The following is a 17,987-nucleotide window of genomic DNA, read 5'->3' on the forward strand; positions in this document are numbered from 1 at the left end:
AATCAAATCAGAAATCAAAAGGCGCACACAAACACAGCAGGGACATGGGACATGGGACGTGGGACAGACATGCGACATGGGAATAGAGTGAACTTTGTGCTGCTGCTGCTGCCCGTTCATTGCCTTTCGTTGTTCCCACACACGCACTCCACACCTGTGTGTGTACACAATGCACAGACAGAGTAACAGAGGGGGGAGAGAGAACGAGAGAAAAAAAAGAGAGAGAGAGAGAGAGAGAGAGAGAGAGTGAGAGCGGAATACATATGTGTTGTCTTTGTGCTTCATTTACAACTTTACACAACATTGTAAACATAATAACGAGGCGCCTTACGTTGCTGTTGTTTGTAACAAGCAGCAGGGGAATAAGAAGCAGAAACAGAAGCAGAAGATGATGGAAATGGGAAGTGGAAAATGGGGGGGTGACTGCACATACGAGTAAGCTGCAAAGAGCAAAGAGAGAGAGAGAGAGAGGGCGCTTCCACTACTCTCAGCAAGTGGCTGTTGGAGTACCTGCCAAGAAGACCAACGCCAACTATTGACATAGTGACACAATCAGACCACACAAACAGCGAGAGAGTCGCACACACACACACCCGCGAACACACACACACACACACAAGGAACGACGTCAGGGACTTGGCATCTGGGCGGCTGCTGTGGTTTTTGGCAAAGAGCGCGAGCACTAAGTAAACACACACACCTTATTCCTCGCTGAATAACTAGGCCAGCTGGCAGCTGAAGCTGCAGCCAGCCAGCAGCATCCACCATCCGTTCTTCACTCTCGTTGTCCCGTCGCTGTCCCGTTGTCCATGTGTTGCTCGCGCTGCGCGGGAGTATTTGCGCAGCATTTTCTTCAGCGACCGCTCCTCTTCCTAGCCAACTATCTTTATTCCACACTCAGCGTCCGTCTCTCTCTCTCTCTCTCTCTATCTCTCTATCTCTCTATATCTCTCTCTCTCTCTCTCTGCCTCTTTCTCTTTCTCTCTCTCTCTCTCACTCTCTCACGCTCAATCTAGCTATCTCTCTCGCGGATATTTTTTCATAGATATTTTGTGGCTCTCACTTACTACAAGTTGGGAAATTTTTATGCACGAGCATCCACACGCTCGACAATATCCGCTCTCTCTCTCTCTCTCTCTCTCTCTCTTGCACACGCACACAAGTGCGGATTCTCACTCTCTCACGCTGCATGCATTGACATTTACTATTTATGCAGAAAGAGATTGGGAATGGGCATTGTGGAATTTTTTGGGATTGAAGATTGCGGTGGGATTGTTGCTGCTGTCGTTCTCGCTGTCGCTGTCCATGCTGTTGTTGTGCACACTCTGGTGGTGAGAAGCATGGTGTTACTGAGTGCCACACACACACTCACACACACACACACAGAGTCACACGTAACGTTGTTGCTGCTCGCAACTGCTGGCTGTCTGGCTGGCATACCATGCCACATGCTTGAGATATTTTTAGTGTGTTGTCACACAAGCAGACATCTGTTTCTGAAATACTTACATACAAAGTCGCGCGCAAATATAATTAAGATGTGGATGCAAGACACACACACACACGCCGAAGACACTTGCCACTTCTGTATGTAAATAAGCATTGGCAGCGTGCACAGCGTGGACTGAGAAATTTGCAGTAGCATCCACTGAAATGTAACAATCAGTCGTGGCTTTAAAGCACGCAGCGACAACAAATCAAATCATATCAAATCAAAAAACAAAAAAAACAATCGCAACGAATCGAGGCATTTTATCCAAATATTCAAGGACACATACAACCGCTCCTTATGTAGCAAGCATAGTAAAATGGAGTAGTCGACATATACGCACAAAATGCCTACACACACACACACACACACACACACACACACACACACACACACGCACACACACACACGCAGCACAGGAACTCAACCGACTACTCGACGTGAAGGACTCAAAGATGCGCTTGCGTTGTCATCTTCAAGTTGCTGCTGCTACTTTTTTGTTGTTGGTTGCTGTCTTTTGCCTTTGTTATATTTATTGTTGCTTTTGCCTTCCCTTGTATTGTGTTGCGTTGTTTTTTTATTGCTGTTCTTTTTTGTTTTTTTTATTTTGTTTTTTTGTTGCATTCTTTTGAGGCCTTGACATGACACATGTCTTGGCAAAAAGCTTATAGCGGTTTTCCCAGGCGCATAAATTCTATGATGTGTGGCTGCTGCCAGCACACTCATTTGTTTAAATAATGCGAGTCGCAAAAATTTGATTTGGTACACGCCTTTGCACTTCTTTTCTTTTATACGTACAATATGCGTGCTAATAATTAGATCTTCTTTAAGAAAAGAACAGTAAGAAAAAAGCGTTTCGAAAGTATGCAACAAATTTCAAAAGCCGGAGAATTCACTTCGCTCGAAAGTATGCAACACATTTCGAAAGCTGGAAACGGTTAATTGCTAAAGGGAAAGTGGGAGCGAGAGAGCAATGGCGAGGGCGAAGGCGAGGGCGAAGGCGAGGGCGAGAGAGATAGAGATAGAGAGATGGGGCAACAAGTCTGACCAACGGAAGCACGGCTAGTTTATTAAATAAACTTTATTTAGCTTAACGATGCGGCTGCCGGAGTCGAGAAGTGGCTGGTAGTATCACATTATATCACAGCAATGTGCTGACCTCATCAAGCCCTCTTAATTTTGACCCAAACGGCATCAGAAAGGAACGAAGCCAATCGATATGCAGCACTTTTTTAAATTCAATTCCATCAATGGAAATGGCAAAAGCAAAGCAAAACTATAGGCACTGATTAACTGAGCAACCGATGAAAACGAAACCGAATCGAATGAAATCCATTCCCCATCCCCATCCCCATCACCATCCCCAACCACCGACCCCAATCTCAATCCCAATCGAAAACGCTGGCGAGCCCGTAGGCTTACATCACAGGCGGAATCAAAAGGTTGCGTTTCATTGAATGCACTTTATACAGCATTTTAATTACCCAAAAGCTCTTTTGCTCTATGCGACTGCAGTTGGCAAATAAAGTGCACATAAACAAGAAGTTTCAAAAAAAGCGAAAAGAAAACAATAAATAATTATTCGCCATCTTGAGCACACGATTCAAATCTCCTGCAGCGAATCAATGACAGTTTGTTTTCCCACGTTTCCACGTTGCAGTGAAACTTTTTTTATAAAGCTATGCTCTATTCATTAACTTCTTTGTACATATTTTATATATGATATATGTATGTATATACATTTTATTTATTTATCCATATAAAGTTGTGTATGATTCAAAACCAAGTTTAGCATCTCAAATATAAAACTTTTTCTATCATCAAAATCTATTTATTTGCATATACATATGTATCAATTCTAACATTTACACTATAAGCTCAATGTCATTTATTTAAAGACTTGCACATTTCAAGAAATAAACATAACCGTAGCTATGACAAAAATACAATCAATAAAAGGCGTATATTATTTATATTTACTTTTCGCAGTAATCTATGACTTTTGCTTTCTCATTTTAAGTTAAATAAAGAAAAATCGTTTATTGCGCGGTTGTTTTCCGAAATGCCGCTTGACATTATGACCAAAATTTCTTTCTTTTTTTCAAACATTTGTTACTCAGTATTTTATAGTGCCCCTCAAATAAATTAATCAAACACAGCTTGCAGATCGATAGGCAATATCTTATGACAAACCCAACAGTGCACTATGGACAAAAAGTCGCAAAGTGCGGCATTTTTACATTTTTTTTTTTTGTGTTCGGTATCATTAAATTGACTTTATTTTTTGTATTAGAATACTTCAAGAATACTAAAACATATTTTTAAAAAAGTTTAGACTTCGTTCGTAATTTGTTATTCGCCCATATTTAAAGACTATGGTCTCGACCTTCTAATAAAAAAATTTTCGGGAAAATTTGTTATTTTTTCTATCAATTTTATATTCAAAAATTAAATCAAACAAAAAAGCTTGAATATGAAATTTAATCGTCAAGGTATGTAATATTAATTATTGGCACTAAATTTTTAGTACATGTGATATATTGTCCAATCGTGCAATGTGTTGTTGGTATGTTTTTAGGCCGCTGCTAACAAATGTATCTGTGTTTCTGTGGAGTGTAACTTGTGCGTCTAGATCGGTCGAGGCAATATTAAAGCTGAATGTTATTAACTAATCTGTTAACAATCAAATAGTGGTTAACTTTATTGCCCGTTTTTGCCCGATTTACGGCAAAACTCAATGTTGCAGTTGTATTTACGTCTTGTTATTCAACGTTGCTTGATTTTTGAAGCAACATCACCCGCCAACAAACTGCTGTGAAGCAGTTTGTTTTGCAAAATATCGATGAAAATGAATTAAGTGATGTTCAGCAAATCTTAATAAAATATAAGTTTATTCAGTTTTTCGGATTGAATAATACTAATTTACGAAAATGCAACAGAAAAGCCTGCGCAATGGCTTGCATCCTCGTTCGTAATTGAGTTTCTTAAGATGATGTCGTAAACGCTTGACGTATACTGAGGCAGGACCAAGGTTAAAGTGAAAATTACCATTTGAACTAGTCTATGAAACAGAAAATTCAATGCTATTGTTGCATGCCGTTTTGAAAAGTGTTTACATAATTTTAGGGTTTGAGGTATGCCCATAAAAACTTAGAGTAGGTACTTGATGTACTTATACGTTAATACTTATACCACTTACAATGTCTCAAATTTTGCATAAAGTACTGGTACATTGGCACCAAATTATGGAAACCTGCGTACTTCTTCTAGGGGTTCACCGTGAAAATGCGTCAGAAGAGCGCAAAAAATTGTACAAACTCGATATGTTTTCTCATGCAAGGAAAAACAGTCGCCTGAATACTATATCAGATGTGTTTAATAGAGCATGCGATTCCTCTGACCCAGTGCTTTCAACTATAAATCTAAAGGAACGCCAAAGATTAAACTATAAAAAAGCCTACCAACAGATGTTATAGTTCTTTTGGAATCTCCTGATATTGAGCCTCCAATAACATGGGCATGTGTAGACAATAATGATAATCAAGTAGAAGAAGGCGGAGATAAAGAACTCGAAATTTTTGGGCAAAGTTCCCTGCAGTTGCAGGTAGAGCTTTGTGAAAAATAAATTATTAACTGGGTACCAAGGTATGAAATCACAAAACATAATATAGGGCTCTAATTACTTTTTGATTTAATTTTGCATGGATCGAAATCAAATTTAAAATGCGAATTTGCTAAAAAATATTATTTTAATAAATTTAGTTTAATTTTATTAAATATATTACATTGAAATATTTTAAAACCAATTTGTAGAAAAAAATCGAAAATGATAACCTCATGGTAAGGTGGGCGGGAAGAAAGGCGTGGTCCATTTGAAAAAAGGAAAAATTCGAAATTCGATCTTTATTTTTTAGGTAAATGTACAAAGTTTCATGTTTCTATATTCAAAAATGGTAAAAATGCCGCAATTCGGGACTTTTTGCCCATAGTCTCTCAGCACGATTTAGTATTAAGTATACGTAACATTAAGCATACGCTTAGTATAGCGAATATCGTCACATTTATAAAAGTAAAGCTGCACAAGTTTTGTATCAATTTGATATGCCAACGTTAATACAGATTATTGGTTTTAAATAATATACAACTCAAATAATTTTAAATCATCTCAAGACATAAAATAACGTATTTACGAAAATCTTCACCGTTAAATTATTATACAAAAAGGAGTAAGAAGGCTATAGTCGAGTGTAATCGATACCCGCTACCCACATTTAATAGAAGTCATACAATGCTGCATTATTCTTAAAAAATACCAAATTAACCAACCAACGATTATATTTGGTATAAAGATATAGTACTAACATACATTTAAATTATACCTTAGAGTACAAAATATATATGTACCAGATTTTCAATTAAAGCAACTATAAAAATCCATCGAACCATAGAAAATTATTTGTGCTTTATTTCAAGTTTCAAGTAGTTTTAATTGAATGTACCTGCATACTTAGGAGTTTATACGGACAAACAGAAAGGCGGACATATCAATATCGTCTTGGCTGTTGATGCTAATCGTGAATATATAGACTTTATGGGGTCGGAGATAAGTCCTTCCGCCTATTACATACATTTTCTCAAGGCACAACCAATTATTTAACCCTTCGGGTAGCGAGTATAAAAATATGTTGGCATAGTTGAGCAATTGAATCAAACAAGTGCATAAGGAGCAAAATAACACTTAATTTTTTCAAGTTGAAGTCGAATCCTATATACCAAGCCTTGACTATTGCTTTATACATACATATGTATGTTATCTACATATGTTAACTACCTTTCTGGACAGTTTTTTAATACCATATCAATAGAAAGGTAACTTGACAAACACCAAAAACTCTGTTTCTATTCTAAGTACTGTCTGTATAAACATAGTAACATAACTATAAGACCAGTAATGTATTTTATTGTATGTTTATATAAGTATATGTAGTACGAGACTATAGTTATTGCTTTCGAAGCTAAAGGGAATGAAACGCGTGCATTTATATCAAAGACGCTTCCAAATTACCTGGCGCATTTGTCATATTAGCGCAGATCTACCTGAACAACAACAACAACAAGAGGAACAAGAACAAGTCGAGGGACGAGCAACAAGCGAACTGAGAACAACGAACAGACGAAGAAACGATTCATTTCAGCATCAAAACTGACAGACCGTACAATTGGCTATCAAGAGGAGCAAAATTCACCCTAGAAGTAATCAAGTTAAAAATAATATGCCACCACCTTGTGCAGGGCGCGCACAAAGCGAAATCGAAAAGCAAAAAGCAACAACAAAACAGAAAACAACAACAATTACAAAGAGCAACAGGCAAACGACGCAACAATTGGACCGAATGAATACAATGAGTAATAGTGAATAATATTTAAGGTAATGGTAATACACTCGTTATATGTACATGTGTCTATAAATACGAGAATGCACAGACATATCTTGCTTAATATAGACAACTATAAAATTTCCAACTGACGCGTGATTGAATGAAGGATTGACAATCCATGTGGGCAAGGCAGACTGCATTTTTGCTTGTTCGCTTGTTTTGCTTTTCATTTTTATATTCGTTCGCAATAGGACGCCATGTCATCCTCAAGTAATTCAAATTTGATATATAATATACATATGTATGTATATACATACAAATGGATTATTTTATTTGGCTTTCTATTCTGGTGCCTGCTTACGTGTCTTCCTGACCACTGTTCAATTTAACGATGAATAAATATCAAATATTTTAATACGTTTTACAAATATCGTTTAAATACAAATTTCGTATGCTACTGAGATTTTCGTTGATTGCATGCGTACAACAAAATTAATATTAATTGGAAAAGTGATATTATTCACAAATAAGAAATAAACATTTTAAAATTTAAAATAATAATAGTTTAGATATGGGTAATTCTCTAGCGAAAATTTCGCTAGTGCCTAACTCTATTTAAAGTGAAAAAACATATACCAAAAATATATTTTATTATCATTATATATTCTTTTGTATAAAGACTAATCTTATAGCTCTTGATTAACACTTTCAATAGAGCAAAAAATTATTTTTCTGTTTAAAAAAAAATTAATGAGTTTAGAAATTGTATCGACCAACAGAAAACTTTACTTAAATCAATCTTAGCTCTGAAGATAATGATAATCCAGAGTTATAAGAATAACCTTTATTTTGTTCACTGTAAATAGTAAATAGTAAATAGTAAATAGTAAATAGTAAATAGTAAATAGTAAATAGTAAATAGTAAATAGTAAATAGTAAATAGTAAATAGTAAATAGTAAATAGTAAATAGTAAATAGTAAATAGTAAATAGTAAATAGTAAATAGTAAATAGTAAATAGTAAATAGTAAATAGTAAATAGTAAATAGTAAATAGTAAATAGTAAATAGTAAATAGTAAATAGTAAATAGTAAATAGTAAATAGTAAATAGTAAATAGTAAATAGTAAATAGTAAATAGTAAATAGTAAATAGTAAATAGTAAATAGTAAATAGTAAATAGTAAATAGTAAATAGTAAATAGTAAATAGTAAATAGTAAATAGTAAATAGTAAATAGTAAATAGTAAATAGTAAATAGTAAATAGTAAATAGTAAATAGTAAATAGTAAATAGTAAATAGTAAATAGTAAATAGTAAATAGTAAATAGTAAATAGTAAATAGTAAATAGTAAATAGTAAATAGTAAATAGTAAATAGTAAATAGTAAATAGTAAATAGTAAATAGTAAATAGTAAATAGTAAATAGTAAATAGTAAATAGTAAATAGTAAATAGTAAATAGTAAATAGTAAATAGTAAATAGTAAATAGTAAATAGTAAATAGTAAATAGTAAATAGTAAATAGTAAATAGTAAATAGTAAATAGTAAATAGTAAATAGTAAATAGTAAATAGTAAATAGTAAATAGTAAATAGTAAATAGTAAATAGTAAATAGTAAATAGTAAATAGTAAATAGTAAATAGTAAATAGTAAATAGTAAATAGTAAATAGTAAATAGTAAATAGTAAATAGTAAATAGTAAATAGTAAATAGTAAATAGTAAATAGTAAATAGTAAATAGTAAATAGTAAATAGTAAATAGTAAATAGTAAATAGTAAATAGTAAATAGTAAATAGTAAATAGTAAATAGTAAATAGTAAATAGTAAATAGTAAATAGTAAATAGTAAATAGTAAATAGTAAATAGTAAATAGTAAATAGTAAATAGTAAATAGTAAATAGTAAATAGTAAATAGTAAATAGTAAATAGTAAATAGTAAATAGTAAATAGTAAATAGTAAATAGTAAATAGTAAATAGTAAATAGTAAATAGTAAATAGTAAATAGTAAATAGTAAATAGTAAATAGTAAATAGTAAATAGTAAATAGTAAATAGTAAATAGTAAATAGTAAATAGTAAATAGTAAATAGTAAATAGTAAATAGTAAATAGTAAATAGTAAATAGTAAATAGTAAATAGTAAATAGTAAATAGTAAATAGTAAATAGTAAATAGTAAATAGTAAATAGTAAATAGTAAATAGTAAATAGTAAATAGTAAATAGTAAATAGTAAATAGTAAATAGTAAATAGTAAATAGTAAATAGTAAATAGTAAATAGTAAATAGTAAATAGTAAATAGTAAATAGTAAATAGTAAATAGTAAATAGTAAATAGTAAATAGTAAATAGTAAATAGTAAATAGTAAATAGTAAATAGTAAATAGTAAATAGTAAATAGTAAATAGTAAATAGTAAATAGTAAATAGTAAATAGTAAATAGTAAATAGTAAATAGTAAATAGTAAATAGTAAATAGTAAATAGTAAATAGTAAATAGTAAATAGTAAATAGTAAATAGTAAATAGTAAATAGTAAATAGTAAATAGTAAATAGTAAATAGTAAATAGTAAATAGTAAATAGTAAATAGTAAATAGTAAATAGTAAATAGTAAATAGTAAATAGTAAATAGTAAATAGCAAATAGTAAATAGTAAATAGTAAATAGCAAATAATTAATAGCAAATAATTAATAACAAAAAAACTCTCCTACCTTTTGTTCGTCACTATTTAATTGAATCGCCTCAAACATGTTAATGTTAGGGTATTTTCACGGCGACGCTCCAGCTTTGTGGCTTGCTGTTTTTTCACAGTTTCGATATAAAAATAGTTAAGCACATACATATATACATATGCATTTTTTTGCTTTTGAATATTCACTGATAGGGTCTAGGCTGGGGAGCGCATAAAAAATGCAATATGCGAGTGATATTTTACTTAATTTTTACACAATTTATAAATAGGTTTGAGGCCCAGAGCGCGTCCGCTGCATCCGTGCTCCGAGCTCCGAGCTGAGAGCAACACAGGGTCCGGTCCATGCATCGAATGCATCGCAATCGCACATGATGCCATTCTGAATTATTTTCATCTGGGATTTTTTCTTCTCACCACAATTAGTCTGTGTGGAAAGGTTGAGTCAACTATTTGTTAGGCCTACACACTGCACTGCGCCCCATTTGTGGTGCATCCACAGGATTAACATGGTGCACTGCCATCGAGCATCATCGACGAGCACAACAACAGCAACAACAACAACAACAAAAGAAGCAACAGCTACAACAACAACATTCGTAACATCGACAACGTCATCGAATCGGATCATTTTCTTAGCAATTATATTCGTGATTTTGTTGTTGCCATTGAGCACAAATGCGGCACAAAGTCGCGGCAGCGATCGCGACCTCTGCAGGGGATCAAACGATGCCAACGACTGCGCCAAGTCGCTGGAAGCACGCAAGGCGGTAGCAGCCACACGACGTGCGGCTAAAGCTAAATTCAAATTTCACAAAATCGAGCGATTGGATGAAGACAATGGTGGCGAGGAGGAGGACGACGACGACGACGAGGGGGAAGGGGGCGAGGACAATAATTCGGAGAATGTGTTAAACGATGAACGCAATTCAGAAATTGACGATGGCAATGAGGCCGATGAAGACGATAATGTCTATAACGATGACGATGACGATGACAACAATGAAGCAGACGACGAAGCCGAAAACGATGAAGACGCTGGTGAAGAAGACGATGCAGACGACGGCGGCGGCGATAACGACGAAGAACCTTCGCTTATGAGTCGATTGCTGTCCATATTTGCCAGTGATGAAGGAACCGCCAAGCGCGAGGCGAAAGAAAGCGAGTCGCAGCTGCCAAATATTATCAGCTGGTTCAACTGGCTAACGGAGCGAGCAACAGATGCAGCACCGCAAGCAGGCAAAAAACGCGTCCAGGCAAAGACGGCCAAAGCGCCGAAAAGCGTTGAAATTGATTGGCTGACATACCTAAAGCGTTGGCCCTTCAATAGCATATTCCCCGAGACAGAGGAAACAACAGGGACACGCTCCAAAGGCATACAAAAGCGGGCCAAAGAGAAGGACACAACCACAACGCCAGAGAGGGAGCGAAGACGAGAACGGGAGCAGAGCAAGAGCCAAGAGGAGTACATGGAGCTGCTGATACATTCACTGCCGGCGTTCATTGGCAATGTGGCGCAGGTGAAAAGCGGCGAGTGCCACCAGCAATTAGAGCTGCTGCATCAGCAGCTGCGTGCCCACAAACTGTGGACGCTGCAGAGTAAGTTGTGTATGCATATGGCGGCAACAAGTGCATCAACACGCACAAAAAACTTCTGTGAAATCGACTTGATCGTTGAAATATTTCGAAAACACTAAAAAATACACAGTGTATTTGGTATAACAGTATGGCAATATAATTGAACGGCAGTTGAATGTTCCGTAGACCACCGAAGGAACTCCTGAATTTAGTCCTATAAAATGGGTTTTAAGTTTTTGTTTATTAGATCATAATCAAATTCCGATCGTAATCAATTCCTCTAACCAACTATTATTTGTTTTCAATTTGACATGGAGAGAAATAAGAGTCTTAGATTCGCCTAGGACATAGACGAATCGTACATTCTGACATGGTTTTTCTATCATTTATTGTCTCTGAGATCTAAAAGTTGGAGGTTCCTCTATCTGTGTATTGCACACATTTCCTGTTTGCATGAAGTCATAAAAGACTTTTTACTCAACTAAATACCCTTTATTTTGTTCTAAAAGTATTTTCAATGTTTCATTGCCCGCCAATATTCATACATTTGTATGTAGTTGTAGTTCTATTAATTGATCATGCAATCACCTTGCAGTGCTCGATGCCACGGGCAAGATTGGCGCCGGTTTGTTACGTGGCAACATCAATCAGTTTGGCGACTTTGATCTGTGCACCCAAGTGTCGACGGCCGTTAAGATGCCACCCGGCAAGCCGATGCGCATCCACGGCAAATACTGTCTGGCCCAGATTGAGATGCATGCCACGACCACAGAGCTGAAGGACGCGTTGCATTTACTGCATGGACGTGGCTTGTGGCATGCGCACCTCAAGAACGTAAGCAAAGCGCTGCCTTCATTAACACTACTTGCATTTCCTAGCGACTCACTTGTTCTCACACCCCACAGCCCAAGCACTTTGTGGCACGCTACAGCGTCGCCAATTGGGGCATCTGCTTGCCGCATGCCTGCTCCGCCCACGTGGTGCACAGCATCATCGAAACTAGTCTGCGGCCCTACAACAATACGGGCATCGAATTTCACATCGACGTGCGCGACGAGCACTGCACGACCAGGCGCAAGATGACCTTGAGCAAGCTACTCGCCAAGGACAACAACTTTGCCATGGGCATGTGAGTGTAGCTGTCAGCTGTCAATAGTACAGCAAATGGCAATCGATACACTTGAATTCATTTCCAGATTTTTCATTGGTGCCTTGACAAGCGCTTGTGTTTTGTCCACCGTCTGGCAGCACTGGGATTGGCTCAGCAGCAAGCTGACGCGTCTTACTACAACCACAAGAGCTCCTCAAACTGATGATGATGAGCGCACAGAGGAGGTGGAAGAAGAAGTCACTGACGAGCAACAGCAGGCAGAGCAAGACGCTAAAGAGAAGAGTGCTCCGCCTGTGCATTTGCGGATTCTACAGGCGTTTTCACCACAACGCACCTGGCGATTGCTAGTGTCCCTTGAAGACCAGGACATTGACTTTCCGCTTATTCATCTGCTCAGAATACTGGCCACATTCATGGTCTATGTGAATCTGAAGTTTATCATGGCAGGCCACCTGCCCCTAACTAATCGGGATGCATTCGTTGGCACCGTAAATCGCTACTGGAGCTTGCCATATCGTCTGCCGCTGCTTCCCAGCGATCTGCTGCTGCTGCTCAGCGGATTCCTCAACGCCAACCAGCTGTCCCATCAAATGGAGGCCACCTGCCGCTTGAGTTTTGTGCGCAATGTGGCCACCAAGGCGTGTCGCTATGTGCCCACCATTCTCGCGGTTCTGGGCTTCCAAACTTGGATACTGCCTCATTTGGGCACCGGTCCGCTGTGGCAGTTGCTGGTGGCTGAGAATGCTCGTCTCTGTGAGGAGAACATGTGGCGCAGTGCGTTGAGTATGCAGAATACCGCCGACATGGAGGACATGGTAAGAAGTTTGCTGCGTCATTGATTGTCTTTTATTTTTCAGTTTTTAAATAACGAAGAAAGAGAACGAAACATCGATAATCGCAACTGTACATTGAATTCGTGCCGTTGATTGCATCAATCTCTTTATTTTCTGCATATAACCGAACTTAAATGCACTGCATATACATGTAATTGCAAACATATGTACATATTTTCAATTTCAAGTATTTCCTCTGTAGAATATTCAGTTATAAATGTTCAAAATTATGAAATTGCACGATTGATTGAATCTGCACAATATTATACGAACGTTGTGGTCATCGCATCTCTTGTAAAGAAATATTTTAGTTTTAATTACACATTGCGGATAATTGGATAATTTCTTGTGGAGGATTTTCACTAATTTTTCATATTCATAAACACAAATTATTACCTAAATTAATGATCACTTGCAATATTTATTGATTTGTCTCTTATGTCTCTATCATCAACAATATGAAGTGTAATTCACACAATATGCTTCATAATTTCAGTGCTCGCCATTCACCGTGCAACTCAGCTTGGATCTGCAACTGTATTTCTTGGGCGCCCTTATTGTTTGGTTGTATTTCACCGATCCCGAGGCTGGTTTCTTTCTATGCGGCGCCTTTCATGCGATGTCCGTTGCAGCACGCTATTCTCGCACCCAACGCGAGCACCTGGCACCATCTCTATTCCACGGCTTACAGTGTGTATTCCCATCCTATCCTACACCCTTATACCCCAAGTATTAAGTGTTAGGCAGAAGGAGATATCCCATACATGTATGTCTGTTCGTCTATGTCTGTTCGTCTATCTGTTCGTTTGTTTGAACACTTTGATCTCTCTCTCTCTCTCTATCTCTCTCTCTCTCTCTCTCTCTGAGAAAAATTTTGAAGACACAAAGGTGAGAATCATTGAAACATCTGTTAAAACAGATACATATATGGGTAATTCTTTGGTTAGGACTATATTTAGAGCTAAGCTTGATTTTAGAAACGTTTTCCGTTATACGATAAAATATATAAATTCGTTCATTTTTCGTACGATTCCATTTATTCATTTCTGCAATTATTGTAAAACAGAAAAATAATTCATAAATCATTCTTAACTCAAATTAAAGTGTTAATCAAGATCTACATATAAATAGTGGCGCGCGGAACATTTTCATCAGAGAATTACCCAAATGAATTCAAATACAAATGTTTGTATCAGTTGATGTTTCTGTTTGGCATATTCTTTAATTTGCTACCATTTTTAACTTATTCAGGGTTAGTCTGTCAATTTGAGTAGCGAGTATCCCACAGTCGATAACACTTGAATGCAAATCTCATTTGCTCTTCACTTTTTACAGCGTAAACAAATTCTATCGAACTGCGAACCTAATTTACACATCGCCCATAACACGAGCCACCAGCTATCTCTTGGGCATTGGAGCGGCTCTCCTGTTCCGCAGCGAGTCCGGGGTCTTTCGGATACCCACACGCTTCAAGCGTGCCGGCTGGGCACTCGCTGTGCTAGCACTCGCCTGGTGCTTGTGGTCACCGGCCGCCGGTTTGACGAGCAAATACGTGTACAAGTCAACGGATGCGGCTGCATACTTAGCCTGGAGTCCCTTGATACTTGGTCTGGCGATTTGCTGGATGATTTTGATTGCTCCATTGGATAAGAGCATTGTGCAACGATTTCCGCATATTGCTCGACCAGTGGTGCTTCTGTCACGCCTAGAGATCCCACTGCAATTGGCCAGCTATGTGGTGGTACTCTGGACTACGGCGAGTGTCAAGGAGCCGCATCAATTTCTAATGTCTGATTTGGTACGAGACATTGATAATTCATTCGAGTGCACGTTTAATAATTTGCTCGACTTACTCTATAGATCAATCTGCAGGAGATAGCGTGCATTGTGTTGTTCGCACTGATTGTCGCCTTTCTCATTGATTACCCGGCTCAAGAGATTGGACTCTTGATACTAGATTTCAACTTTAGTGGCCCGCTTTTGACGCAGTCAAAGGATAAGGATGGAGCAGCTGATGACGCATCCATGGAGGAGAGCACTGAACTTAAATCGGACTCGCCAGAGCCAACCGATTCGATTTGGCCATCGGAATCGGATCCTGAAGATGAGAAATCCTCTGAATAATGTAATGTTTCAATTACAATTATCTATTTACATATATAATTTCCATATTAAAGTTCATAGCGAATTGATAGTTGAACAATGTAATAAAAGACAAAATTCGACTTGTAAATTCCCGGTATAATTTATCTTATAATTAGTTCAGAATCAGGATCAATAAGTTTCGAATATTTGGAAAAGTATTTGGAGCATATGAATTATCATCAAATAATCAGTTCTATCATCCCTAATTGACATTATAGTTTTTAAGTATTTTACTTTAAAAAAAAATTTATCTTCAAATATTTCAAATTTAAACAAAATACCTTTTATCTCCTAATCAAAACACGTTTTCCCCCATAAAAAGCCAACGGTTTTAAAAACGAAGAAAGCTTCACTAAGGTTCAAAATCGTTAACATGTTTGCAAATTAAATTCAGATTATTGCGGTGATCATTCAAGATTAAGTACCTTTCATATTTATTGTATAAATTGCCAAACTGAAGCAAATACTTTATAGAAATGCTGTACATGCTGATCCCGCCGCATGAGGCAGCAAAGAACTACATTAATCCTAAACCTATTAGTCTTTGGCAGAAGAGCCTATCGGTGGCGATTATGTATATTTGTAGGTGTGGGTGTGTTATCTCCAAGCTGAGAGAGAGTATGTGTGTGAGTGTGTTATGACGCTTGATCTTTCACTTTTCGCTGACGCAGCGATTGGACATCTGATGTTTTCTCCTGATGTGCCCTATTGGTGGACTTGTCCAGCAACAAGAGATCATCGGTGCTGCTGCTTTCGCCAACATCGGAAATGTCGAATTTATCCATCGATGAGTCGTGATAACTGGACTCATCCTCATCGCGCAAACTGCTCGTGCTGTCGACAATCACCCGGCTGGCTTGGCTCTGCAGCTGATTGGTGAAGCGGGCGTATCGGATCTGCATGTTACGGAGCCAGGTGGCATCGGACCAGTGGTACCAGCTGAGCAGAAAAACGACCAATATAAAGAATAGATTGGTGCTAATGGCTGAAAAGGGAGTACACACAACAGAAATACCAATTTAGTTTAATTAACGACTTTAACAATTAGTCAGTTCTCTAATAGAGTAAACCAATTTAAATCAACTAGGCAATCATTATCCAGACCAAAACGATCACACAACAAGAAGATCACAAAAACAACACTTACCCACAATGGCCGAGAGCACCGGCCAATTGAACATGATGTAGCGCAGTCCAGAGAAATCCGCCTCGATGTGCAACGTCACCGTGTAGAACTGTATCTTTGTGATTGTATCTCGACATAGACGTCTGTAATGGGATGCTGGCGTTCCTCCAAATACTGTGAGAATATCTCGACGGGCACCTTCTGGAACTCCTCCTTCCAACCAAGCACATAGAGCGGACTCAGCGCCCACGTGGAAAACAGGCGTACCAATGGCGAACGGTATCGCATCATTGCAGAGCGACACGAATGTCCGCGCAACATTGAATCATAGTCACGCATCTCAGCGCACACCATAAACATGCCCAGCTCCAAATTTTGCGGTGACTCCGGCATATCGATGTTGACAATCACCTTGTACGCCTGGCCCACCATCAGAAGTTGTTGCTTCTTCGTCAGCGAGACATGAGCGTGTGGAAAGGTACACGGTGTACTTGTCTCAAGGCATGTTCTGTAATTCGCATGAATGAAATGACAATGATCAGAGGTCAGAGGTCAGCGATCAACTAGCTACTCACTTGAACTGCATGTGAACGGGTCGCGTATGCGATATTGGTGGCATGTAGACATAATAGAAGGCGGCATATATGAATACGGCCAGCCAAATAATTAGCACCACAGCAAATGCGATCAGTCCCAGGCGCAACACCAGCTCCCTTAAGGTGTCCACCTTTTCATCGGCTTTGCTGCGAAGGCGATCGTACACATTGAGCGTAAGATTGACTGCGGGTCGCACAAAGAAGCGACGACCCAGGCCCAGCGGATCGCAGCAGAATATTATGAAACGCAGCAGGAAGTTCATCTTGTTTATGTCGCTATAGCTGTTGTTGTCGTCTATCGTCGCGACGTCGATCGACGATCGTATGAATCGAGTATCAACTCACCAACTACAGTTTGGGGGGCGACTATTAAATACATTTATTGTTATAATTGGACTGCTTATCGGCGATATAGCGCTGTGGGTAATTGCCAGATTTGCATGGTATGAAGTTCAAACTTTGAACGGCCGAAGCCGAACCATTATCAGCTGTGTTAACAGGTCTAATCATTCGCTAGCTGCGCTGAATCACTCACTTGCACGTCTTTCAAATGCCAAGCATCGATGTTGCTCCACTTCATATCAACAACTTGCCAAAAAACCTGGAAAACAATCGACGGCACTATCGATACAATCGATGTTTCTTAAATTTGTTAAACATCGATGGTTCTTAAATAAGAATCATGATCTCTGATCAAACAACTTCTTAAATGTTATTTTTATGTTTTATGAAAAACATCGATGGTCTCAAACATCGATTGTTTTCCAGCTCTAGACTAAAGTCGGTTCGAAACGTAAAAGAACTGAGTGGCAGTGGAAAAAAGGCTTAATGCTCGTGAACTAGCCGCAACTGGTTTATAATGGCATATCTGTAGATTATTAAAATATATTTAAATAATACAAAAAGTTTGTTAATAGCAATTAATTGTTTCACTGCATTTTGTGGTAATGCATTGCTGATATCGTTGCAACACTACATATTCATTAATCGATTGCATGTGACTGGCGCTTATCGACATCTCGACTATTGTGTCTTCACTAAAG

At 37.7% G+C, this 17,987-nt stretch overlaps 3 protein-coding genes across 3 annotated transcripts in view; 1 reads left to right on the forward strand and 2 right to left on the reverse strand.

Moving 5' to 3' along the window:
• The window catches only part of LOC132797745 (zinc metalloproteinase-disintegrin-like protein F1), a 62,168-nt gene extending 52,438 nt beyond the window's left edge, over positions 1-9,730 (reverse strand). The window contains exon 1 of the mRNA XM_060809502.1: positions 9,578-9,730. The gene's annotated coding sequence lies outside the window, so the exon portion shown is untranslated. The remainder of the gene's footprint in view (positions 1-9,577) is intronic.
• A 224-nt stretch (positions 9,731-9,954) lies between these two features.
• On the forward strand, positions 9,955-16,160 carry LOC132797748 (uncharacterized). Its single transcript, XM_060809525.1, has 7 exons — positions 9,955-11,154; positions 11,729-11,967; positions 12,039-12,262; positions 12,330-13,059; positions 13,574-13,767; positions 14,413-14,875; positions 14,938-16,160. The coding sequence occupies exons 1-7, from the start codon at positions 10,065-10,067 to the stop codon at positions 15,199-15,201; spliced, it is 3,204 nt and encodes a 1,067-aa protein (XP_060665508.1). The 5' UTR covers positions 9,955-10,064; the 3' UTR covers positions 15,202-16,160.
• LOC132797754 (seipin-like) lies at positions 15,618-17,637 on the reverse strand. The gene is given in 4 exon segments (XM_060809534.1): positions 15,618-16,207; positions 16,370-16,468; positions 16,471-16,856; positions 16,924-17,637. Coding segments are annotated over 4 exon segments (1,119 nt in total). The 5' UTR covers positions 17,208-17,637; the 3' UTR covers positions 15,618-15,857.
• Between the last annotated feature and the right edge of the window lie 350 nt (positions 17,638-17,987).

Source organism: Drosophila nasuta, unplaced genomic scaffold (genome assembly GCF_023558535.2).
Source record: "Drosophila nasuta strain 15112-1781.00 unplaced genomic scaffold, ASM2355853v1 ctg18_pilon, whole genome shotgun sequence".
In the NCBI taxonomy this organism is placed as follows: Eukaryota; Metazoa; Arthropoda; class Insecta; order Diptera; family Drosophilidae; genus Drosophila; species Drosophila nasuta.

Coding starts and splice junctions, on each gene's coding strand:
- LOC132797748 (XM_060809525.1), top strand. CDS start 10,065: ATGGTGCACTGCCATCGAGCATCATCGACGAGCACAACAACAGCAACA. Junction 11,155..11,728: donor CAAACTGTGGACGCTGCAGA/GTAAGTTGTGTA, acceptor ATCACCTTGCAG/TGCTCGATGCCACGGGCAAG. Junction 13,768..14,412: donor TCTCTATTCCACGGCTTACA/GTGTGTATTCCC, acceptor CACTTTTTACAG/CGTAAACAAATTCTATCGAA.